Here is a 27,244-nt window from a genome sequence, read left to right as displayed (position 1 = left end):
TTCAGTCAGCAAAGCCCGGGGTGTAACCAGCAATCCGACCGCACCCGCATGACATTAACGACTCAGCATTGCCATCACAATGGAGGAACTGATTATGAAAAATAGCCTGCCGCAGCCGAACGGATGAATACGGCAGAGTATAGACAGGAGAGCGTATCTGGAATATGCATGTGTGAGCATGTGCAAGCTTTGCTCTGACACTTTTTCCTGCAGCGCTTTTAAGTTCTCTTGAAGGCTTGTGTGCTCGTTTGGGTTTGTGTGTCTTCCATTTCAGGCTTTGTCGACTTCTCTGTAGGGTTTATTGTTCCTCAGACAGCTGATGAGCACACAAAGAGGAACCATCAACCACACAAACTTGCCCACACACTCATACACAAGAGAATGCCAAACTAAAATTAAATCACACCAGTAGTTAAGGCCGCATTAATGAGCATCCATGTGTCACCGAGTCACGTTAAGTTCCCTTCTGCTGAGTCTTCGTGCTCGGCCAAAATCAAGACCACACAGCATCTTCTAACCTACATTTATATTCCCTATCCCATCCGAAAAGTAAAACTCCCCCAAATCTCTAACCAAACAGATGCCCTGAGGGCTTTAATCTTTAATTCATTTTAGTCTTTATAGCTGGTCTTTTCTAGGGTGATAGATCTGCGATTAGTGGAACGGGGTTGAATCTTCTCATTATCTTTATGCGAGGTTTAATCCGGATGCTTGGTTCTTGTCTTAGGCTGGGTTCTCTGTGGCTGTGCCTACCCCATGCTGGGAAAGGCCACTGCTTTAGGGGCTTACCCTCTCACACACACCTCATTATGGGTGCTGGATGGGACCGGGAGGTGTCATTAGTGGCAGACATCTGAGGTTCAGTGCGTTGGATTACTCTGGCGACCTATGCTGCTCAGTGCCGCTCAGATCGATACATTTCACTGAAAGTAATGTTTATAATTCTCAACTTGCGTGTCAAACTTTCATTTTAATGCTATTAACAAGATATCATATAATACAAGCTGCATTTGGGGGGAATTAACTCTACAAGTCCAGAGCTGCTGTCCGTGGACACGCAAGTCAAGTAATTCTCTAAATCCAATTAGTGTAAAGCGCTTCATCACTCAGTGGTTAAACATGTATGTCCGATTACAGAAAAACAGATGATGCGAACAGTAATCCCAAATCACCTCACAAGATAAACATAAAAGCCAAACCTTGAAATATCCGGATTGTTTTTTCCTCTTTCTTTTGGCGTGTGGGAGGGGTTTACCCCTTTCAAGCACACAGCTGATGGTCTTGGGTTACACATCCTCATTATAGTTCAATGGCATCTTCATTATCTTTACCTGTTACTGTAGGCTCATCTCAAAAGGACAGCGTCTCAGTGCATGTGGTCTGATGTCATGTAAAATGACATGCACAAGACACAAGCACATATTTTACTCGCAGTAGCTCAAAGCTAGCACATAGCTTCCATAACGACAAGGCCTTGACCAAATTAAGGTTCATTTATCAATTCGTAATACGGTACACTACAGGGATCCATCAGGCTCGTGTCTTCAGGACGTGGAAAAGCAGAAGGTGAGACTGTATATAGGAAGAAGAGTGGATATAAGATAAGATAAGATAAGATAAGATAAGATAAGATAAGATAAGATAAGATAAGATAAGATAAGATAAGATAAGATAAGATAAGATAAGATAAGATAAGATAAGATAAGATAAGATAAGATAAGATAAGATAACCTTTATTAGTCCCACACGTGGGAAATTTGTTTTGTCACAGCAGGAAGTGGACAGTGCAAAAGTTATGACGCAAAAATTAGAATACAATAAGAATAAATACAGTACACAGCTGTACAGAATAGAATAAAATAATATACTATATACAGTAGAATAAAATAGAATAAAAATATACAATAAGATAAAAATAGAATACGAATGCTATATACAACTGAGTAAAAATACAACGATGCCAGAAAAGATTATTGCACTTAGTGTTATTGCACATGTGTGGATGTGTGTGTTTGTTCAGTTAAAGTCTTTGTTGTGGAGTCTGACAGCAGTGGGGAGGAAAGACCTGCGAAATCTCTCCGTCCCACACCGTGGGTGCCGCAGTCTCCCACTGAAGGAGCTGCTCAGTGAATGATCCACTGAACATCCATAATCTATCTTCCATGACAGAGCACACGGAGCAGAAACCAATTAGCCAAGTGTCCCATCGGAAATGGAGAAGCAGATACGATAAAGGATGAGCCCACAGCTGCAAGCTACAGGGCAAGTTACAATTAACCTCTCCCTAACACACATACAAGCACAACACACACACACACATTTCCATGAGTATGCACACAAAGCTACCCTACATACTTGCCCATTTCAGTAATAAACCTCTGGCAGGTAAGAAGAGACCGTAATGACCCAAAGCTACACTGCATTCAGTCATTTCAATCTCAGATAGAAATATAGGTCATCGCCTATTACTATTATTTTCCTTCAGGGTGTCTCTTTCTTTCATTTGTCTCACTCCATGAATCACATTATACCCTTTCCATTTTTTTTGTCGCTAATCTCCATCATTACCAGGTTTTCCTGTCATCCTCCTTTTCTCTTTTTATCTCCCTCCTCCCTACCTGGCTGCCTCAGTGTAGGTGTGGCCAGCAACATCACAACAAGGAACAAGGTCACACACAGATGATACAAACAACACAGTAGATACACACACAGGGCTGCTGGGGCAAGGTCAAACATGCTGCGATTTGGGGCCGTGCTGCAGGATGCAGGCTTGTGTAGAGTGAAAGAGAGTGGAGCAAAGATAAAGGTTTGATGATGAGCAGAAAATGACTTCCTTGCATCAAGCGAGATATTACGACCTACTGCACTCCTCTTCTCATCTCACCCGTTCTCTGATGCTATCTGGTACTCCTAGAGGGATGGAAAGAGAAGGAGCAATAGAGAAATGCTCTCGAGTTTGTGTGTGTGTGAATGAATAATGGATGAAAGGTGCAGATTCAAACTCTGTTTTGACCTATTAATCACAAACTCAGTCACCATCGTCACGGCACACCCACAGCAGCAAGAACTTGGAATATATAATGTGTCCCAGCGCTGCCATGGACAATCTGAGCACACGTGTGACCGCGCGGATGCTCGAACGCTACCTGCCCATGCCGCCACCCACTCACTTTCCCCTTACTCCTCATGCACGTTGCCCCCGGTAACAGGGGGATGGGGTGGGGGTGGATAGTGACCATCTGTCAGTGGCCCGGAGATCAATGAAACTAGAGGGGGTGAGGGGGTCGAGGGAGCGAAGGAGTGGTGCGAGGCTAAATAGGTGGCCCACTGTGACCGGAGCCTGGCTCAATATGCGGCCGTTTTATTTACAGACTGAAGGACAACACTCCCACCAGTCCCACTCGCACGGCCTTTATTAACGACTGACCGATTTTGGCAGGCCGGCAGAAAGATGCCGTTTACATACAGTGATGCAGTAGCCAATACATACGCTTGCTGGTGTTAAAATGTGCTGCTAATTTTAGAATACGTTCCCATGCTATCGAGGTTGCTGCAATAGAGATGTAAACATACACAGAGATCAGGGAATAATGGTGCATTAATGTAAATCTAGCACACTGTGGCAGTGGGTCAAATGAGAGGAGGCAACACTGCAGCGTATGTTGACTAATTTATCAACAACACAACAATGTCAGCCCTGGGAATGCTTACTCCAGCTTCTTTGTAGGAGCACACACTGCTTGTACACATGCACATATACACACACGTACAGACACAAATGCATACGGCACAAGATTGATTTGGCACATTTGAACCAAGCTTGTGTAACTGTTTACAGTGTTGTCAACAGGGGGAAATTCACCACTTTCAGATCAAGGGCTGTCACTATTTTATAGTGAAAAGCACTAAAATAAAACACCACAGACACACTCAAATACACATACACAGTGTAGTGTGCTGCAATAGAGACTGGACTCATTTAAAATGCACTGTTGATGCTGGTGCTAGAGCCAGAGCTGGAGGAAAAGGTTTGGGTGTGGAAAGGAGAGAAGAGCAGAGATATTCAGTGTGTAGAGTCACAATGCTTCACCGTTTGTTTCTGTGTTTCAGTTTCCACTAAAACAGTAATTAACCTCACATCTTTGCAGCCAATTGTAAGTGAGAACAAATAACCCAAAGTAACCAAAAAACTGGGACAGAAATCACAGACTCACCCAGTATTTGGCTGAACAGCAGTTGTTCCAGGTCTCCCAAGACTGTAACCACTAACTCTGGATCCACCTTTAAAAAGCTCTTATCGTCCTCACCCTCCATCCCCTTCCTCTCTTTCTTTTCCTCCGCTGACAGAGCCGCAGGTTTGGATTTCTCCCCTAGTTTCTTGCCATTAGTTCCAGTAGTCCCAGCTCCATTGGAGTTTGCTTTGGTTGGGTGATCAGCTGGGTCTGTATCTGCATTCTGGGCTGTCTCAGAGGCCTTGCTAATTGGCTTGACCTCAGCATAAGGTCCCCGTGGTTTGCCAGGTGCAGGGATTCGACTTGGCTTGCCTATATTAGAAGTCACAGAAGGGGAGCAGAAAGACTTTGGCTTCCCCTGAAAGAGAGACTGTTCTGACTTTGAAAGTGTCCGGGACAGTGGTGGTCTCCCACCACCAGCTTGACCTGCCTTACTCTGCCCCGCTTTGTTGGTCACAGTGCCAGGACGGCTCGTGTCATCATTCCACCTGGTAGACTGGTACAGGTGCAGCTTCTTCTCAGCATCGGTGAGCACAGACAAGTTGCTGAGTGAACGCTGTTTGCGAAGCCCGGACTGACTGGGGATTGGAATGGGGATAGATCCGGAGGTGGGCCGGTAGACCTTGAGCTCTGACCCAGAGGGACGCACAGGCCCCTGGGGCAGAGCAGAGGGCTTGGCGGGTGGTTTCCTTGATGCCATGGCCTGGGATGAAGTATCCTGGCAGGGGACAGCAGCAGACCTGAGGTCCAGCTCTCTGGGCTTAGCCGTCATGCTAATGTTAGCCACATTAGCCTCCAGCATCCCTCCTGCAGAGACCCAAGCAACAGCATCAATGATACACTCTGACACAGACACAAGCGAAAAACACTGAAAGACATGGAGGAAGGAAGGGGAAGCCAAAAAACAAGACAAAGACTGTCTGGTCTGCACTCCCTCTTCACTCCAGGGTCAAGACAGCCAGACTCCCCGTAGTGAGAGACTGTGGCTTCACCCCTCTATTGCAAATGATGAGTGGGTTAGCAGAGTGACAGCCTTACTCACTGCTGGTAATCCATGGATCTGCAGATCTGCGTCCAGCGCCTAAATCCACTCCCTCACAGCATGTCTGCAGCTCCCGGAGCCGCACAGATGACAATAGTGCTGCCAGAATAAAGCACAGCACTGACCAGCGTCTCTCTCCGTGTCCCCCTCTGCTCCTCTCTCCCTTGCTCTGCGCTCCCTCCTGTTCGCCAGGCACACAGCAGCCGACTGACAAGAGAAACGGTCGCAGCAGCGACGTCCCCCACCTCCTTTTTTCTCTCCTCCCTCTAACTCGCCTTCACTCTCTGCCTTGCTCACTCTACCCCCGCTGCCTCATTCACCCTCCCTCTCCTTCTTCCTCCCCTTTCCACCCTTCTTTCCTTCTTCTTGTCTCTCTCTCTCCTCCCACTCGCTGATTCACTGCCTCTCTCTCTCTCTCTCAAGCACACGCCGCATACGCTGCGTTATGCTGCACACCAGTGAGTGCAAACACAAGGGCTTGACGACAAATTACCAGCATTTCCCATAAACTCAGCTTTTTGCTGTTCCTGTTTTGTAATAAAAGATTTCTTTTCATGAGGGAGGGATGCTCTGAATGCGAACGCTGAATTCTACTGTCTCCATCCATTTATATTTAGGCCCAGTTATTTAATAACTTCAATGCTTTTGAAGTTATTAAATAATTTTGAATCAAAACATGCCCCACCACCCCAAAGAAACACACACACTGTTCCAACCCCTCAGCAATTATTCATAATCACATTAACTGCTCTATTCATCCATTCATATTTAGATTTCCTTACGTGCCCTGATCACCAGAGGCCCACCCGTGATTAAGCTGATTTAAATTATCTGGGGGGGAAAAGCCATGACTGCAGGATCAGCCAAGGAGACGAGGATATGCATTTGTCAGTGCTTAATACACAACAACACAGGCCACTAAACACGCTTCAATTAGTAGCTAAAAGACCCCAAATGGTCATCATATAGCTAAACGCCCGCTCCCCACCGGCCACATATCACCACACCACTCCATCGCTCTTTCCTCATTTCCCTTTATTCCTTTCCTTGTTTCCAGCATCACCCCCTCCCTGCCTTCTAGTTAAATCAGATGCACACGCAATTAAGTTTTCAGGGTACAGATTCATCACATTCGAAATCCATCCGACGATACCTCAGTGTTTAAAGCGAGCGCACATGAGCCTGCGTGGCTAAAGTGAATGGATGTTGACGTCTTTGTTTTTGTCCGTCTTCCCGTGCGTGTGTGAGTGTGTGCGTGGGCTTTTCTCTATGAGTGTGTCACATCGATGAGACAGGCCCAGAGAAGCCGAAGCTCCGGTCCTGGGCCTTGGGTTGCTCTTGCACGTTTAGCTATGTCACTTGATTGCGGTAGACATGGCATTTCAATCAAAGAAGGACCAAGAAGAGCTTCTTCTTCCTCATCCACCTTATCATTTTATTGTTTAGCAGTTATCATCGTCATGCCTGTCACTGTTCACTTCAAACACCTGCAGAATCTATTCTCCTGATTTCTCGTAACACACAGGACTTGCTTGAGATCTGATAATACAGCACAGTGATGTATTTGTTTTAATTCCCCATTACAGGTAATAATGACAGCAGGTTATAAAACGAACTTCAAGTCCATCATAACCCATTAACAATCAATATAGCTGTTTGCGCCATCATTTATTTTTGCGTTGTAATGCATCCTGTCTGAAAACTGGTTCTCAGAGTGGAGTGTTTAGGGTCTGGGCGTATTACCATTACTGTATGTCGATTTTCTGTAATATGCAGGCAGTAGTGCCTGCAGCTATGACGTTATCAGGCCTCAAACTGCTGGGAGCAGTATTCAAACAAGCAGGCCGTTTTCTGTTACATTTGCATAAATCAGTTGACACTAAACCCGAATGGAAACAAGCAACGTCCTGTTTGCACACTTTCCAAACTCAGTATTAGAGAGGCGCTTTAAATAACGGCTCGTTTTTTATCAGTAACCAAACTGGCGCCAGCCGAACCTAAAAGTGACGATGACAGGCTCTTAGTGTGCGTGCTCGCCCTTAGCCTAAAAACTATTTGGCCTTGAATGTGTGTGTGTGTGTGTAATACAGTAGCTGAGTACATACAAAAATACAGACGCTCTATGGATGTTTTATTGTGAAAAAGCTATAGCCATCAATTAGAGGCAGCAAACTTTAATAAAGGGCCAATGTTGAGGTGGTTATGCCACACTGAAGCCAGAGGTGCCTGGAGACAGTTATGGGGGCTCTGGGGGCAGGTAGCAGGCCAGCAGTGCGAATGAGGAGTGTAATTTAAGGCTAATAGGTGCTGTACGTCAGCTCTTATACCTCCCTGATGAGGGATTAAGGTTAGTGAGTGACCACATACAAGGCAGGTCTGTGGTGTACAGATGCGTGTGGTGCAGATACGCGTCATTGCTCTTGAAAGCATATACATGCAGGTAAAGTGTTGGCAGCACACAGCCACTTGTTTGTTCCAGTGCTGGTCTCTCTGGCTCCACAGTCTAATCACCTTTATATGGCTGATGTAAACATGCTGTATATTCTCTCCCTCTATACACACACACACACACACACACACACACACACACACACACAGTCTGTGCACCCTGACTAACTGACCTGAGCAATCTGGCCCGACATCAAAGACACTGGCAGTTTCAGAGTGTGATGAGTGCCAGTGTTCAGCAGTAGGCTACACATTCAGCACGGAGCAGACTCGTAGTGTGTGTGTGTGTGTGTGTGTGTGTGTGTGTGTGTGTGTGTGTGTGTGTGTGTGTGTGTGTGTGTGGTCGCGTATGTGGAGGCAGGCAGACGGAGGCTGACCACAGTGTCTGAACCCTTGGGAAACTTCTTATGACATCAGGCAAACAGTTTAATTCCAATATAAAGAGACTTTTAAGCAAAGTTAAGCAAAGGCAAGAGAGACAAGTACAAATAACGTGTGAAGAGTGAAAGGATGGTTTGAAAGCAGGGTGAAACAGAAGCAGAAAGAGAGGCAGACAGACACAGACAGAAGGAAACTGGCTCAGTGCTTTGCATGAATATACTTGGCCTAGCATCTCTAAACAGATCCGCCACTACTCTGATGGAGGAGTCATGTGAAGCAGCCAGTAGGACACGCTTACTCACAGACACTGTGTACCACATTATATTCATGTTTACAAACTTGCACAACATTTCCACCTTTAAAGGAAAAATACTGCGAAGAGGAAAGATCTGCAGATCTAGGTGCAACTGCATGTAACGCGGACCCCTAAACTTGTAGAGGAACAGTTCCCATTCAGGCTAAGCAGATGGCATGTGTTCTCACTTCTCACGCACTCCCTCTAGGTTCCTCTTGTTTTGAGTTTGTTTTCACGAGTAAAAATAAAAGTTGCTATGAAGATGAGGCATGCAACAACGGAGTGAGGACGTGAGAAGAAAATGACGAAGTGTGATTGAGAATAGAAGATGCAGAAAAACGGAGCAAGTCAAAACAAGGGGAGACCCGAGAGCATCAAAGAAGCCTAGCAGATGATATTAGTGGGGGAAAAGTAAAAAAGAAAAACAGTCAAGTTATAGCCCAGAAAGCAAGTCAATGAAGAAAGTGAGAAGAGGAGGAAGAGGACGGGTGAGGAAGGATCTCTGTGTGTTTGCCAGAGAAGCAAAGGAAGTCTGTAAGACAGAGAGGGGATATCCTGCTTCGCTGCCTCGCCACTCCTGCTACATTTGCTTTTGTCCGCTAACACACCAACGCGTGGGGTCCACAGGACACACAGAAGAATACCAGACCATGACACACTTCTCCACGAGGGACAGCTCATACTCACACACATGCTGGTACAGCGCAAACACAATGACATGGCTATTAATGTCCTGTTTACACACAAAACACTGAAACGGCAATCTGACTGATACATACAGTGTGTGGCTTCCTAGCGGAATTGCGTGAATGAGGGAGCGAGTTGTTCACAATGACACCTCTTTAGTGGTCTTATCGAGCGCTGATGATGCACAGCATGAGTCACTGGCCTGAGCATTTGGGAAATTCAGCTATCAGTGACAATAATGTGAGTGCATCAGTCAGCTAATCCAGCGAAAACACCACCAGAGCGAATGCCAGACGTTGGTCAAATCTCCCGCTAAACCAACTAAAATGCAGGGAATATTTGCAGGATGTGAAAAGGGAGAATTTGTGTGTTTTAAAAGGTATAACTCTTTGTAGACGCTCCCTCATACATGCCCCAATGTTGACATTATCAGCACATTTCCCAGGAGTATCCCATAATGATCTGCTCCTGAGTGTGGTTGCCTAGCTACAGCGTGGTGTGCAAGCAATAGTGGATCATCATGCGTATAAATGTAGACGAACAGTAGTATTTGCCAAAAATAAATAAATAACATTAATTTGAAACCTCCTAAAGCTACAGTGTGTGTTTATATGCTGGTATGTGCGTGTTTTTTGATTCCCCGTGGGTTATTAATTAGATGTACTTGTGACTTCATTCCTGTGTCCGTGGGCGTGTGCTCCAACATAGACAGGTTACACGCATGAGTGACTTAACTTGACTCCCTGGGCTAGGAGTCACCCCACAGGTCAAGAAGCATCTTGCGTATGCACTCATTCACCCGTTCCTCAATTCACTCTTCTCCCTCCATTCTCTCCTCCTTCATCTCCAGCTCTGTAATGCAGCTGTGCATTATTGTGTTCCCTCTTCATTGTGAGGAAATGACCCTGGGAGGGAGCAGACAACAGGAGGTGGCTACTCTGACATAAACTGAAGACTGGGTTGTTTTTCTGGATTTTAAAAATATTGGAAATATCACTTGACTGAATGCGACCAGTTATTTTGTTGCTATTGGCAACGGTAACTCAAAACACATGCCTTTGACCTGCAGTGGCTCTCAGGGATCAGTCCTTGGCTTCTTATCTGCTGACCTCTACATGCTTCCCTTAAAAACCCTAACTCCATATAACCCGTTGCTACTGATTCTGAGTCAAACTCTTGGGCACATTTCACTGAGACCATTTCTGGTGAGGTTTTAGTGAACAGTAGACGGGTCTATTGAAGGCCCTACGCCAGGTGCTCGATTCCTATTTTTAAAGGAAATGATTTTCATATCCTGTTCATGTAAGACAGATGATGTTCATTTTGATTTTTTGAAGATGTAGCATTGCATCATGTATTAACTGACTATTACAAGTTTACCAGTCATGTAATAGCAAGAAAAAAAACAACATTTTATTATTTTATCATCTTAAAATCACAACCAGACTTAAGTCCATCCATCCATTCGCTTCCGCTTATCCTTTTCAGGGTCGCGGGGGGCGCTGGAGCCTATCCCAGCTGTCATAGGGCGAGAGGCGGGGTACATCCTGGACAGGTCGCCAGTCTGTTGCAGGGCTAACACACAGGGACAGACAACCATTCACACTCACATTCACTCGCACATTCACATCTAGTGGCAATTTGGATTATCCAATTAACCTATCCCCACAAGCTGCATGTCTTTGGACGGTGGGAGGAAGCCGGAGTACCCGGAGAGAACCCACGCAAACACGGGGAGAACATGCAAACTCCACACAGAAAGACCCCGGCCTGATGGTGGAATTGAACTCAGGATCTTCTTGCTGTGCGGCAACAGTGCTCACCACCGTGCCACCGTGCACGACTTAAGTCCTCTTTGACAAAATGGTTTATCTCTGGTAAAACGGAATATTGTAATAGATGGCATCCTTAAAAGACAGTTCACACCAAAAGGACCATATTACTGTAGTTCTTATGTCTCTACATTTGTTGCCCTAAGTCACTAAATTCATTTTAAGATTTTTATGACTTACTTACAAAACCATACATGGAGCTTTCCCTAATTATATTAACCTCCTGGGACCTGCGTCCACATATGTGGACATCACATTTTGGGTTATTCAGACCAAAATACTAAATTTTGTTCTACAAGGGCCTGATATCCACTTACAAGGACATTATACTGCTACTGTTCTATCAAAATTTTAAATGAATATCCTCATATGTGGCTCTTATTTTTTTTAAAAAAAACAAAAATAAGGTAAAAAAAAATCTGGTAATTCTTTGTTTTTACATTCATCGGGCCCCAATGTGCCCAAATATCAAAGAGAAATTAAAAATGCTGCCGAGGAAGAGTTCGGGTCTTAGGAGGCTAATGCTATGCTAAAGCAATTTAACACTTTAAGACCTCTTAGATCAATGGGAACTGTATGGTAGTGGTGCGTAGTGCGAAGTCAAAACAAGGAGATGTGGCATTTAGTCTTCAGCGTAGCGTCTTAACCCTCTCCAGGCAGGCGTTGCCGATTTGCAACAGTTAAAAACTAACAACCTGATCACCCCACATACATATTTTATGAGATTTTTTTATTCAGAAGTACCACTGCAGGACTTGGTTGTGCATTAGCAACAAAAAGTTTAATTTGAGCCTGAGAGGGATAAATCAACTGCCTATTGCACAACAACTACTCCAAGAGATATGTTGAAACTGGAGGCTTTTATCATTATACCCCAACAGTGAACAACAGACATCTTGAAAGTTCAAGGTTTGGGTCAAATATAAAGTAAGGCATGACATTAAACCATAAATAGTGATTGCTGCCTCACTGCAGGCGATGAGCACGGAGATAATCTAGTCCATTCTTATGTCTGATCATCTTCCTAAAGCTACTAAACCACTCATCACTATCCAACGCCAACTCGGCATATGTCTCCCCGATTAGATTGGCCAAAGAGGATTACGCACTGTCTAGTAGATGCAGTCAGGTTTACCAAAATGCTATTCGCTTGACTGTCCAGGGGCATTAAAGGCATGGCAAGCATGACATCTATAAACAGTAAGTTGATTTCAAACCTTCATTACTAAAGATTTCCCTGTTTCTAGCTTAAAATGAAAGGCACTGAGGGGTTTTTAACATCTACTTTGCTAAATGAGATAATCCCAAACTGAGGTAAAAAAGAAACACGCTGACCTGCAGGAGGGTAAATAAAGATATACCATAGGGCTGTGCGATATGACCAGAATCTCATATCCCGATATAAGACATCTATCGTCCGATAACGATATAAATCACAAAAATGCAACATTTTCTGTAAATTCTGTGAATCTCGGGCAGCTCGACTTGCGTGAAGTGTTTCCAGCTGGGCGTCCTGTAGCTGGAGTCGAGTGTTTTAACCGATGCATGAAACGATACATTTTTAGACATAAGTTAGGGCTGCTCAATTAATCAAATTTTAATCACGATTACGATCTGGGCTTTCAACGATCATTAAAAATGACTGAGCCGATTATTAGCCCCTCCCTCATGCTTTACTCTCGCCCTGCTCCGTGTGGCAAATCGAGCGCACCTCTCTGCATTTCGAACATACGTCACAACAATGAAGAGGACCCGAGGGAAGCTCGGAAAGCTCAGCAGAAGTTATTTGGAGAGGAGAGTGACGGCCGTTGGTTAAAAAGAGGTAAAAAAAAACTTCAGTGGTTGGAAACATTATGGGTTCAGTCAGACGTGGATCAAGTAGACACAGTGTGTAAACTTTGCTACGGTGTCGTAGCTGCACCACAGAGCAACACTGCAAAGTTCACTAAACATAGATGTTGACATTTTTCATTGATTTCTTATATTGCAAACATTTGCACTGTTATCAGTATTTGCACACTGTTTTATATTATTTTTTAAAGTCATTATTCAACACATTGTTAACCCTTTAAAGCCGGTCAGAGCAGCACGCTCCGTTTTGTGTGACTATTTTTAAATCCCTGTAGAACCTGAACCGTGTAAGCTAGCAATAATTTGTTTTGCATATGAAACCAGAGGAGTTGTACTTACAGCTTATGTCATCAGCTTGTCCTCGGTCACGGTTTCCTTCCCCATAAAGCTTTGCAAAAATTGCATAAAAGGCGCTTGCAGCAACAAAAACATAATACTCCAGAAACACGCTTTGGCGATCCGATCAGCTGTTCGTAACACGTCCCACATTGACACAGACGTCACCCTAACTATGCATGTCCGCCATTTCCTGCCCGAAACCGGAAGTGACGTCATTTCGCGGAAAATGTAGTTTTTTACTTGTAGACCTTAAAAGCCTATACTGGTGTTTTTATAAGTCATGTTTGACTTTTCTGAATAGTTTCTGGGATGCTTAAAACTCGAGTTGCACTGCTGGAAATAGTTTATTTTGATGCACATGCTGTTTTCTTTGCAAATTTGCATCATAGGATTGTTTTTTGTTTTTCCCTGCAGTATATAAAAATTGCTGTATCTCCAAAATAAAACTATGAAGACACTCAAAATAAATTTCCTGTTGTTGTAAACTATTTTTTGCAACTTTTTTGTATTTAAAGTTTTGAGGGATAAGCCTCTTAAATTTCTCCAAGTAGAAATATATGTAAAAAAACCAAAAATGATTTTCAATTTTTTTGTAGTTTATTGCACTTTTTTGCAATTAATGTAATTACTATGGACTTAATGCATACATATTTTTAAAATATGGGCTATAACAGTTGTATTGATGTATAGCAACTTGAAATGCTCCCACAAATGGCACTACAGCATGTAAACATATAATATAAGCTCTGGCGGACTTGGTTCTATGGTAGGTCTTAAAGGGTTAAATAAATATCGTCAAATAATCGAGATCTCAATTTCAGTGAAAATAATTGTGATTATCATTTTTGCCATAATCGAGCAGCCCTAACATAAGTTGTAACGGCCGCCGTTTTCTTTGTGAGTATTTATTACTGCTGCGGGGAAAAGCCTGTTCTAACGTTTGAGTCTAAGGTTTATTTTTTTGCTTCTCATCCGTAAATAATCTGCTCTTTCACGTGATTCAGTTTATTTTGAAAAGTCTCAACAGGATCTTGAGCTTTATTGTGAAAGGTTTATGTGGAACGTAAAGAAGCGGACACGCGATGGTGTTACCGTCGTTGTTGCTAACGACAACCCATAAAAACAGGCGCTTGTCCGTCCGTAGTGTGGTGATATTAAATATAAGAGAAAGAGAGAACTTTAAGAAATGAATATAGCCACTACAGTGACCATCAAAACCATGAAAACATATTGCCGTAAACAGTTTATTTTGCGACACCACGAAACAAACGATAGCGTAAAATGAAACGATAGACGTTTTTATATCGTCATCCGATATATATCGTTATATCGAACAGCCCTAATATACCATATTTGTTTATGCAAGCTTATATGTTGATATGTTGATTCTTAAATTATAGCCATGTATTTTAAAATTAGCCAGTCATACCTCGATTTCTTTTTTGTTTCCTACATGTACTGGTGTCTGTGGTCTGTGTGGGATGATGTGTGATGTTTTATATCCTTCACTATATGAATGGTGTTTGTAGGTGTCTGTACAGTGTGTGTGTGTGTGTGTGTGTGTGTGTGTGTGTGTGTACTTGAGACTGCGACATTTTGTCCATTGGGAATTTTAGGACAAAATATTGCAGGGATGAAAAATGATACACAACCCACGTCACATTTATCTTTCAAAAGCCATCTGTGCACTGTCACTTGTGCATACATCAGCACACATACACACACAGCCTCGGATAAAAGCCCATTCTCAGATACACCTCTCTAGAGAGTAATAGGGTCAGGAGTTCTGGGGTCTAATTGAAAGAGCACATGGTCCTACAATCACATTAAACGTTCAGATCTTCATTAGGGTATCAGTTAAAAGATGTAAGAGCGGATCGTGTTTCCCTGATTCAATCTAACGCATATAGAGAATATTACATTTAAGGAGATCGACTCTCGCCACAAAGAGCAGCCAGTCCCACATCAAATAACTGGGCTTTATCGTGTTTGCTCACCACCAGGAGTTTGTAAAAATTTAACCAACATTTAATAATCTGTCTTTTCATCTCAGTGCACACACTTATTGTTTATTCTCTGTCCTCCTTACACAAAATGAAATTCATCAACCCACTGACCTCATTGGTCTTCTCCTTTCATCTCTCACTCCTCTCCCTCCTTCCTTCCCTACAAACTTTGCTTTCCACCCCGTTTCCCTCCCTTCCTCCACTTGCTAAATTACAGTTATTACAGTGCCAGCCCACCATCCATGTAAATGCAGCTTCAGAGGAGTCAAAGATGCTTTGGTTCTGTTTCTAACGCCTGCTAGGCACCAATTAAAAGGCCAAAACTAGCCCCAAGACAGCAAGAGGCCCTTAAAGACTAGGGCTGGTCCACCACCAGTTCCCATCCCCCTTTTCCACAACCAGATGGTTAAAGGTTTTATAAAGGTTTCATTTGCAAATAACTCTATTCTTGTGACACAATGTATGTTCAAACTCAAACTACTGCCTTGAGCTTGTAGTTCTGTGCCAAGCAGCCAAGTTGTACTTTACAGCTATCTGTAGAGATGCATGCGCTGCAAGAAATGAAGGCATCCAGCATTTAGCTAGTGTAGGCTGTCTGTCTGTTGCTTGCCAGGTATCCATGTGTATTTACTCTGGGTGAGTCTAGAGGACGCCGTAAATATTTGTGAAAGGACTCCAATCCAAGTTGATGAGTCAGTGAAGCTCGCTTCTGTTCGATGGCAGCAATACTGAGGTGACTTGTTGACTTTTCTGTTGTTAAGTGTTGCTATTAGCCTCTGATAGCTACTGTTAGCCTCTGTTAGCTGCTGTTAGCCACTCTTAGTGAAATATTCTTGGTGGATCACTGTGACACTCAGAATGTAATCAAAACTGCTTTCACAGGGAAACTGTGATTTTTAGGACACTTAAGACTAATTGACATATTGTTAGCTTACAGCCAGCTGTTATTGTTGTTTAGCCAATATTTAGTCAGCTGTCCAGACAAGGCAAAAATATTGGGAATAAATAAGCATGTTTGTGCACTTTTGTGCATTAGAGCTCTAACTTCAGTTCAGTTAATGAGGCTTGGGGTAAGGAGGAAGAGGTTGAGAGATACCAGTCGCATCTTTGCTTTGCATTTTCATTTCCTTCATATCTTGAGCCTGAAGGTGTAGACACTGATTAGATTTTGCCTCCACAGCACGCAAACGCCTACAAGTAATCTTCTCCTCTGCCTTTGCTCTACTATCTATGTGGCCAGTCTCAAGCTGCATAAATAAAACATGAGTAAGGAGAACAGCGATCTCCATGTCAGCCACTGTGTTCAAGATGGCGGGTCAGCATGGCGGTTTGCACAAACCAGTACCCACTCCTGTCCATTTTTTATGGATTAACTCTAAGTGTATAAGAAAGGCTCAGATTTATGAATTCAATATTCTTTCTTTTTCCACTAATTAATGACTGACTGTACCTTTACAGGTTTAAGTTATTAATTAATTGACACTGTGCTATATTGTCCCTGAACGTAGACATTACATATAGAAACAGCTGTAATTCACCTAATATATGGCACAGTGTGATGCATATGTAAACCCAGTATAACTATTTCGGACTACACTGTGCATATTTTAACATACATATAATAACTAAAAAGCAGTTGATCTTCTTTCCGTTTAACTGACACCACATCAAAAGGAATGATTCACTAAGCCACTGAAAAAGTCATTTCTCAGAAGCACGTTGACATTCTTGGGCTCAGACTGACCACTACAATGCGTAACTATAGCCGTGCGTACAGAGCAAACCATTACTCAAAAGCCACAGGATCAGGACAGGGATGGGGTCATGCTGGGACTGTGGCTTTTTAGGTCAACGAAATCTGAAAAGAGGAACTGTGAGAGGGAAGAATGGGTTCGAACTCTACAACAGCTCTTGGATGAATATGAAATCAATGTGCATATAATGCTGCCTGGCAGCAAGTTAAGAAGTGCCCCATTTCATCCCATTACTGACCCACATCACCAGTGTCAACATCCTTCATCCTAACATCCTGAGCACATCTCTTCATCCAGGGACTACGGTACTCAGCAGAACCCCAGGCACACAGAAAACTACACCACCTAACTTCAGACATGGCTCCTGACGACTGATGAATTGCAGCGTGACAGACATACATTTGGACAAAGACTGGTTGTCCCTTTCACTGAGTCTATTCAGGTTCTACAATGAGAGCCAAAGGTCAGCCACTGGCTTGTTGTGTCTGACGCCACTTATGACTCTGTCGCAGTAAACGTCTGGCTGCCAGAAAGCACACATCACTCGTACCTGCCAGAAGTGCTCTTGGCATCTTGGTGCCCTAATATTAACGAGGCAGAAAAAACTGGACCAAATTTTGTTTAGCTAAGGGAAGGGAGAAAGGAGAGGAGATGTGTGTTACTGCTGTGTGAGTCTAACCTGGTGTCAGGTCATCACAGCAGACTTCTATGGATCCAGATGAGCAGTCACTCAGTTCGTCCACAGAAAATTCACTCACTTGTGCCTGCAGCCTGTCAACACATCACAAACACAGCCATCACACATCTGTTACTGAACATGCAAATCATATCCTTTACAATCAAATGCATAACCTGCTGTGTATGACAGTAGAAGAAGAGAGGCGATGACCATCTCAATTATTTCCACAAAAGCAAATCATATAAACAGAAAAATGCTGAAACAGTTATGTGCAAAGAACTGTGTATAATCCTGTCATTAATAAAGAAAAAAGAAACTTCAAATGTTTTATTAAATGTAGATTTTGTACACTGTGCTTCTAGTAACATAAAAAACTGTGTGCATGGGAGTATACGGTGTCAGCCCAGGGGCTACAAGAAGACACTTTAACAATCAGCTCTGCTCCAGAAAATCTCCAAGTGTGTGTGTTGCAGGAAAAGATACTGAGGCCTCTGTGGCAGGTCTTTAGTGTCCTGAGGATGACTTCTATGTGTAAAGAAAATGATCACATGATAATTACAGGGGGGGTCAGTGGTAAAGGACTCATAATGGAAGGCTTTATAACTCTTGCTTCAGTTGTGCTTGTGTGATGAAAGACCCCTTACCTGTGACTGAAGGGAGCCACAGCAGCCATGTTGACTCTGGGTATGTGTGTCTCTTCAGATGTTGCCTCCCGATCCTGTGTATCAACAACCTGCTTGGATGTTACTGGCATGGTAAATGTGATAGCTGGCAGCGGTAAGGGAAGAGGAGAGGAAGCTGGACTGCTATCCTCAGGAGTTCCCATTTCCTCATCTGATTGGCTGCCAGAGTCACTATGATCTCTGATGGTGTGCTGGTTTGAGTAAAGAAGAGTGGGCCGAATGTTACAGTTGCTGAGTATGACAGATTTGGCTGGATGGTTTTTTGGAGGCTCTTCCTTCCTTCCTGGTATCGCATCAGCCGTTGCTTGGGTTACAATGTTTGAATTGTCTCCTCTGCTAAAACTGAGCGGTGGACGTAGGTTGCCGGCTCCATACGCTTGATTCTTATTTGCAAAGGTGCTTCTGTTGCGATTGCCATCCTGGGGTAATTGGGAGAGGATTTGCGATTTTCCCAGGTCTAGCGTGTCTTTGGAGTGTGGCGGATGTACTCGGCGCTGGGTCAGCGGGCTGCTGTAGGCAGATCTTGACACCTGGGGAATTGGAAGAGCTCCGGTTCGCTGGAAGAGCTGACTTTTAAGGCAGGCATCTCTCAGGGCATCTGTGGAGGAAGGCCCAGGGATACTGGAGTTTCTTGGACAAAGTGACGGGGAGTGTGCAGGTGTGTTCGCTGGCGTGTGCTTAGGGGTCTGTTTCGAGGGCTTGGGCAGGTCACTCGCCCGGCGGCGTGGTTCTGTTTTAGGAGAGGAAGGCAGAAGACTGCGAGGGAGGGGTATTCCTGATGAGGGAGGCCCACGGGGAACTGACTTCACGTTGACCCCCCCACTCATTGTGACCTAAATCAAAAGACATAAAGACAACAAAAAGTTAAAAAGTTAGGTGAGTGCATGTTCACAATAGCATGAGATCATTAAAAGCCTTCCCAAAGGGTTTGGTTATACATTAAGAGTCAGTGTTAAAGTTCTACTAATCTAATCAGGCTGAGAATTTGCTTTTCCTTTCACAGAGCTGTGCAATGTGAGCCAAGTACATATGACAAAATGAGTCATGGTAAACCACGAGGTGAACTTATTTTCAGCGGAGCATGGAGTTTCTAAGAAATCAGATTTGCCTGCTAGGAGTTAAAAACACAAAACCAGCTTTTTACACATGCACACACACACACACGTGCCAGCTTTTTATACGCTTGTAGATCCTTATGTTCTTGAAAAACAAATACTGAAAATGAACTCCAATACAACATCACACTTACCCCGGCACAATGCATACATATAACAGTTTCAGAGGAGGCACAGGATGTTGCTCACCTTATTTGCTTTGACTGTCCTTGGTTTTCTTACTCTCTTCTGTGTCAGAATGACAGAAACCCTCCAAGAACTACGAAATCCTGCTTGAGCTTTGTGAGCCCGCCTATGCTAATTCTGATCAAGTGAAACGTTTCATATAATTTTGCTGCTTCGTGCTGCTCTGCTGGGAGGGGAAAGGGAGGCAGTGAGTTTGGGAGAAAGGCAGGGAGGGAGGGCAAAAAAGGCGGAAAAAACATCAAGTGCACGTACAGCTGCTTTTTAACGTAAGTATCGGCCAACAACATGGCAGGAGCTCAATTCCTCTAATATGTAGACATTCTCAAGACGGCCTGCTGAAGTTAGATAGGTGATTTAAGCGGCTGTAAGTGAATGTGGCGTGACTCTCGGTGCTAGCCGGGCTGGTCTGAGCATTTCAAAACTGCTGCTCAACTAGGACTACGGTTTACAAGAGAATTGTCCAAAAAAAGAAAAATATACAGTGAGCAGCAGGAAAAAAAGCTTTGTTAATAGCAGAGGTCATAGAGAGTGCTTTGAGTTGGTAGGAAGGCAACAGTAGCTGAAATAACCACTCGTTACAACTAAGGTAAGCAGAAAAGCATCTTTGAATGTGAGATGCTAGTGAAACCCTGAAGCAGATGGCTACCGCAGCAGAAGACCACACTGGTGGCCACTCCCATCAGCTACATACAGGAACGTGAGGCAACAACTTGCACATACATTCCACGATTGGAGTATAGAAGATTAAATATATGATGTCTAGTCTGATAAGTCTCTAAGATTCAGATGGTAGAGTCCGAATTTGGCATACTCAGCATGAATCCTTCTGCCTAGTATGAACTGTTCAGGCTGCTGGTGGTGTAATGGAGTGGGGGATATTTTCTTGTTATACTTTGAGCCTCTTAATACCAATTAAGCATCTTTTAAAACCACGGCCTACCTGAGTATTGTAACTGACCACGCTTTAGGACCACAGTGCAGCCACTTCCTGATGCTATCATGTCAACAAGGACCAAAATATCTGACGAATGTTTCCAGCACATTGTTGAATCTATAAGAGGAAGACTGACGATTGTTCTTAAGGCCAAAGGGGGTGCAACTCAATACTAGCACGGTTTACCTAATAAAATGTCCAGTGAGTGCATATATTGAAATGTTCAAATTCACTCTAGATTCTCTTCCTGGTTGCACTTAAAAAATGGTCTGAGTGTGTGTATTATAATTACACACACACACAAACGCAGACATACTTAGAAATATACTAGAGATTTAATGCTTAACCCTACTTGCCCCGTCTTAAAAAAGCAAAACTTTTGCTGCCAGAAGACTTTGTGGGAAGCTGTCTTTAGTGAAGCACTGATGTATCAAATTAAGCCATCAAAGTCACAAGGATAAAGTGCTGGATTATTTGACAGTGCATCTAATCACAGCATTGCACACAGTGTCATGTGGATCACTCAGACACACATTTCCAGCAGTCTGAGAAAAGCAGGAGAAAGAGTGACTGCTTGAGCTTGAAACTCCGATGAAGAAAAAGGACGGATTCTCTGCAGGAGGCCTTCCTTCCACCTACTTATAGAATCAGACATACTAAGACAAGCAACTAAGAGCTGTGCAGCATTTTGATTGATGCTAATGTAGGCCTGCGCAGCAGCGTACAGCTGCAGTGATGCAGCAGTAGGTAAACAGAGACAGATGTGATCATCCATCCTCCTTTTCCCCTATTACTCCCTACAAATTCCTCCCCCTCCTCATTGTCTGTTTCTGTATGTCTTCCTCACACACTCCATCTCTTGGGAGGTCCAGACAGAAAATGAGCATCAGAATTTCTTTCTGTCTGCTGTAGGTCCTGCTAGGATTTCCAGGAGCACAGGTGTGGGCTGACTCGATGTCTATCTGTATGAAAATTTGATTTTCCCTTGGGGATATGCCGGGGTCACACCAACACTTCTGCAGGCTGTATAAGAACATACAGGGGCTCAGCTGCTGATGGTGATGTGTGTGTGTTTGTGTGTGTGTGTGTATTCATATCTTTGTGGGGACTTAAAAAGGGGAAGTTTACTATACTTATGAGGACCAAAATCCTGGTCCCTACAAGTTTGAAGGCATTTTTCCACAGTCAAAATGTGGTTTAGTGTCAGGGTTACAATAAGGTTATGGTTAGGTTTAGAGTAAGGTTTAGGCATTCATTTTTCAGGGTTAGGTTTATTGGGCGGGGCTAGGGAAAGCAGGCTGTGTGTGTGTGTGTGTGTGTGTGTGTGTGTGTGTGTGTGTGTGTGTGTGTGTGTGTGTGTGTGTGTGTGTGTGTGTGTGTGTGTGTGTAAAAGAAGGAAATACAAATAAGGTGACTGAAACCAACAGCTGTAAGTTATGGGAAAATAATCTAGTTTAGTTTGATTTCTTTCAGTTATGTTATTATAGGATAGTTTGCAGTACAAACGTCTTACATGTGTTGGATACATTGTATTTGTCATGTGTTCAGACTTACAGGCTTCAAAGTTTGTTCTGTATCATCCTGTCACATAAAAAACTTTACAATACACCGTCTGTTGGCTCCTTTCACTGTACGTCTAACTCCATGTGATGTCTGTGTCTAAAGGAATGAGTTTGGTCTAAGAAGCGTTTTTATTTTTACTGTTTGAGGCACGTGCAAACGCAAAAACATGAAGCCATGTTTATATTGCTGCTCATTAGTTTGACAGTTAGCGCTTCATTAGCATCAGAATCAGCTTCATTGTACATATTTGTAAAGCTTCACCTTAGTTTAATATTTCATAGTATTTGCAAACAGCACTTTAATAGCTAAAAACATAATTACATATCTTATTGTGTGACAAAATAGTTGAACAATCAATCACTTTTGATTTGAATTTAAATCATAAATCAATCTGCCATCACTATCAGTCACTGTGTCTTTAGTTCTGCAGACCCGGGCCTCAGGGCTGACATCATGATTTAGCTTTCATACTTAAACCAGCTGAAATAAATAAAACCCTTTTCCCTGAGGTTTTGAAGGACATCATCGTGTTTGTACACTGACGCAAACACAGCACAGAAGCCTACAGAGAAACTGGGGTTTTGCTACAGATCAGTGTAGTTATTGTGTGGGTTACTGCATGGACCGACTACGGTCTCTCCTTCACTCTGCTAGGGTGGTGCTGACATCTACTGGGTACTGTCTGCAACTGCAGGAGCACAGCGTCTCATTCATTACAGTCCCGTATTATCATTAATTATAGCTGCGAGGTGAATTATGCAGGCTTATTAATAGCATCTTTTACACTTATCAGAAACATCAGCCATATCAGGTTTATCTCCTGAAGGACAGAAGAACAAGGATAGCGTTGCAGCCAGCATTATGCTACATGTTAACAGTGTAATTTAATAACATTACACTGATTTCGCTCAGCTTTCCCATGGCGGCCTGTGGCTGACCTGAGTTACTCTATATCTTATGAGAAAAGCGTGTATATCCTCTCTCACAGACATGCACACTCACCCTCGTGATGAACACCCTCTGACTCATCACAAAATCAATACATGAGTTGGTAACACAGGCCTCTCTGTCTGTGAAGGGCATCAGCAGTGCCTGTGTGTCACACAGGCTGGAAACTACAGTACATTGAATTAATCACCTCCACTATGACAGCAGCCAGAACAACAGCAGTAAAGTCCTGCCGTGGAGCAGAGAAGCTAGTGACACCCAGTGGTACAACAAATTCCTGGGAAGGCAGTTTTCTTAAAAGAAAGTCATCATAAGATAAACGTGGCAATATTTTTAGCTCAAAAAGAACATACGAGTCAATTTCAAGGCTCTGCTGTGTCGCACGAAAGTCTTACCTGTCAGTGCGCCGTTGGGCTAAGCAGACGGAGCCGGCCAGAAGCAGGTCACACTTCTCTGACGTCCCAGGAACAATGGGCTGTTTTTTCCTGGATCACAGTTGCATCCTCACCACTGCTCTCCCATTGGTTCACAGCTCCTCACCATTCACCAAGACAGGAAGCTTGAACAAACAGGAATGACACATTCAGCCAATCAGGGGCCTCTCTTTCGAGGTGACTCATTTTCAAAGTGACTTTCTTTGATTCTAACCTTTCGCCAAAAGGAAAAAAAAAGTCATTTGGCACATAGATTCAAAGAACACAGTCACGTATCTGCGACCTCAGAGGGCATTACACTAACCTAGATTCATTTTCTGGAGGCTTACTCTAAACAGCAAGCTCTCGTTGTAAAGTATCGTGTTTGACACTCTGGGGAACAGCTTTCGTCCCCATTATAAAACAAAAGAAACACACCATCATTATGTGACGGCGTAAACAGGGTTAAGCTCACACACTGTGAGTACTACCTGGACCACACGCACATACACACAAGAACTGAAGAGTGTTTATGTTATCATGACTCATTTGACCAAAATGGAAATGTATTTGGCATGAAGTTACCCAAAATGACACATAATGTGTCACCATCAGAAATCCCACAACACAGCACAAAGTCATCTCCGAACCTCGAGTCTCCAAATTGCACTGGGACAGTAAAGTAAATGAGCCTCGCCTGGTGTGATAAAATGGGTTGTGTGAGTATTTAATGTACTGAGGATAGCTGCTGTACTCCTTTAAATAAAAAAAGATCTTTGTCTAACACGTCCTCTGCACATGCTCTTATTATAGAAGCCAGGGTACAAACACACGCACCCACAAAGTAAACAGGAGAAAATATAACCCGACTACTGGCAATATAAATATCACCATGGGAGCAGCAGTTTGCCTCCATTCTTCTCAATATCAACCAAATGTACCACACGCTACAATATGTATACCACACATGCTTTACTGAGTCATACATCCAAGCTGCTGACTCAGGTCAACTGCCAATCATTTCATCCTGTAGATACTGCTGCTCTCTTTCTTTTCGTCTTCACTGGCCCATCTTTTCTCTCTTATTTTTCTAACTGTCACAGCACCATGAACATAGTCCTCGTATTAGAGTTTAGTAACTCTGCGCTTTTAGAATCAACATGAAATATATTCAACAAGAGACACAGATTCATCAGGAAACAAGACAAAAATGTACTTAGAATTAGAGAAGGATCTGAAATATTAACTAGCTAAAGTAAACACGAGCCTTCACTCACCTGACTCAGTCTCCAGTTGGAGTCGGATCTGTATGCTGCAGAGCGTGGCTGGCTCAATCCCTGCCTCAGCTCCTTTCTACTTTTTCTGGCTGGCCTCTGAGCTGCAAGCATGTGTGTGTGTGTGTGTGTTTGTGTGTCCGTCATTCTACTCCCCTATCACGTCATGCCGCTCTGCTGCTGCCGCAGTACGCCTGCAGCCGTATCCCCATCTCCTTCTTTTTTCCTCCCCTCATCCCGGTCTCTCTCCCCCTGTCTGTCTATGATGCTCTCTCTCAATAATGGACCTGTTGGCTTCGTTCCCTCCCTCCCTCTCCCTGAGTGAAATATAAGCCCAGCTAGCAAAGACCCGGCTGGTCCATTAGCCGGATGAGTGCGGTTTGTGTGTCTGTGCGAGCGCAATCACGGCTGCCTCTATAGTGTGAGTAATACATGGTAATTAAGCAGATGTAGCCACAAATGTGAGAAGCCTAAACCCATCATCTGGCTTTCTAGACCTAATTGGTGGTCATGGAAATCAGGATGACAGGAAAAAAAAAAAGTGCCACCTTAATGACAGATTTTCTGACGACAAATGAGAATGTGCACGTCACTATAAACACACATAATCACACAAACGGGCACACACATAGACACACATCCGCCCTCTGTATCTGTTTATATATCAGTGTGCATGCCTGAATGAACCGGCATCGTGAAGGAGGGCAGCTCATCCATCACTCCTCTAATTTGTCCCACGCTTCTAATGAAAAGAGGGGAGGCGAGACAGAGTGAGAGATAAGTGATGCAAACGAAGGCGAGGAAAGAAGAGCAGGAGGTGATGTGATGGAGAAAGAAGCATGTGCAGAGTAAACCCTTTCCTCGCATCTTTTCCCAGGTGACACACTCGGAGTAACATTACAAAAACATCCCAGATACCTGACCTTGAGCTTGTCTTCCAAACTTTTCAATACTCATAAACTATGAGGACTATAAAGATCTCATCAGACATTAGGAGGTCTACTTGAATTAAACAATCACATCAACAGAGAGACAAATGCGGTTAAATCACTGCTGGTTTATGTCATTTTACTGCTGGGCAACATCTCTCTGGTCATCTTTACAATTTATTCACAAACTCTTATGAATTTATCAAAAAAAGCACTTCTTATTGTGATAATTCTACGTTTGTTACCTTTTGTAATCATCGGCCACATTTGTGCCTCTCTCTGCATCTCTGCTCATATTTCTGCTGTGCTGGCCAAGAGTTCGAGCCACTATTATAAGAGCCAGTGCTGCATATTTAATGAAGACTGTGACATGCAACAAATTCAGAATCCCATCCTTCCCTTTTACAAAGTAGCTTATGGATCAGCTTCAGTTATTGGTTACGTCTTAAGAGTTTCTAACTATGGGTGAGACTTTGGGGTCTGTTAGGTTGTTTATAGTCTTGTTTTGGCAGGAAAATACAACCTGAGCCTTCTATGGCTGATCACATATTGATCAAGAATTGGCTCTGCATGCTGAGAGATGCATAAACAATGAAAACCAAGCACAATAACTGGATGTTTGCTATTAGAACACATGCATACTGCACACATCCCCCCTCCCTCCTACTACAGGCACATACTACAGCATTCCCTTCATGCTTTCGACCACAATCACTTTACTGCTGACCTCCAAATACTCACTTTAATGCCACGGTTGCTCCTTTGCTTTCCAGCTACAGAGAGAAAAGATTAAAGTGTGCGAAACTTCTCCAACAAAGTCAGCCAAAAGCAGAAAAAAACAAACACATGATCTGTTGCTTTGTCTCATCGTGAAACGGGAAGTGACTTGTGACTGAGGATTATGGGTAGGAGTGTGCAGCCATCTGCATTGATGCATGTGTGCGTGCATATGTGTGTGTGTGTGTGTGTGTGATGGGTGTTTGGGTGGGGGTTAATGTCACGGCTAATCTTCTGACGTTCCCCAAGGCATGTATCTCCCCCCCCCCCCCAGAGACAGACCCTGACAGACGCTGTTATGACAATGAGACACTTGTGTCACTGTCACCCTGAGGGGCATACGGTGGGGTGGAAGGGGGGCCCCGCTCTAACATGTTGACCCCGTGCTGTCTGGAACACGGAGCCTCAGATGGGCAGCTTGACCGAGACAAATGAAATTAAGAAAAACAAAAGAAGGAAGGAAGCACAAACAAAAAACAGAGCTATTGCAGCTGAGGGGAAGTTCATAGTTCTCTGTGAAAGTGTACACAGCATCTAATTAGAACAGTGCTTCAGCATCTGAGCTTGTTCCTACTGGATTTATGACTCTGCTTTGTCTGAATGTATGATTGCCACTAGATGGTGGCAGAGTATCATCTTCATATTACAGTATGTTAGTTTGAGACCAGCAAGTTCAAGCAAAGTCTAACCGGTGGAAAAGCTGTAAATCACAACGCCAGAAGGTTTAGTGAAGGTACAGAATCAAGGCAGACCTGCTAATATTATGTTTTATTGTTAAATATGGTAATAAATATGACATGCATTACCTATATTTTATTATTATTTATTTAATGTCTCAAGAAAAAATAAGAAGCTCTGAAATACTTAAATAAAAAA

At 43.4% G+C, this 27,244-nt stretch overlaps 1 protein-coding gene across 3 annotated transcripts; it reads right to left on the bottom strand.

The window, feature by feature from the left end:
• Positions 1-1,612: 1,612 nt before the first annotated feature.
• On the bottom strand, positions 1,613-26,452 carry LOC308407526 (uncharacterized protein). 3 transcript variants are annotated; one of them, XM_080899226.1, is made up of 6 exons: positions 26,333-26,452; positions 23,371-23,534; positions 18,191-19,062; positions 17,547-17,638; positions 4,215-5,039; positions 1,613-2,910 (listed from the first exon to the last, which is right to left on the bottom strand). In XM_080899226.1, the coding sequence occupies exons 3-6, from the start codon at positions 19,054-19,056 to the stop codon at positions 2,876-2,878; spliced, it is 1,818 nt and encodes a 605-aa protein (XP_080755352.1). In that variant the 5' UTR covers positions 19,057-19,062; positions 23,371-23,534; positions 26,333-26,452; the 3' UTR covers positions 1,613-2,875. The 3 variants fall into 3 exon arrangements, with proteins under 3 accessions (XP_080755352.1, XP_080755350.1, XP_080755351.1); XM_080899224.1 differs by lacking the exon at positions 1,613-2,910 and having other exon boundaries at positions 2,919-5,039; XM_080899225.1 differs by lacking the exons at positions 1,613-2,910; positions 26,333-26,452 and adding an exon at positions 24,666-24,801 and having other exon boundaries at positions 2,919-5,039.
• Positions 26,453-27,244: the final 792 nt, after the last annotated feature.

This window comes from Rhamphochromis sp. 'chilingali' (genome assembly GCF_963969265.1).
Source record: "Rhamphochromis sp. 'chilingali' genome assembly, chromosome: 12".
Lineage (NCBI taxonomy): Eukaryota > Metazoa > Chordata > Actinopteri > Cichliformes > Cichlidae > Rhamphochromis > Rhamphochromis sp. 'chilingali'.
This window is presented reverse-complemented; position numbering and strand designations above follow the sequence as displayed.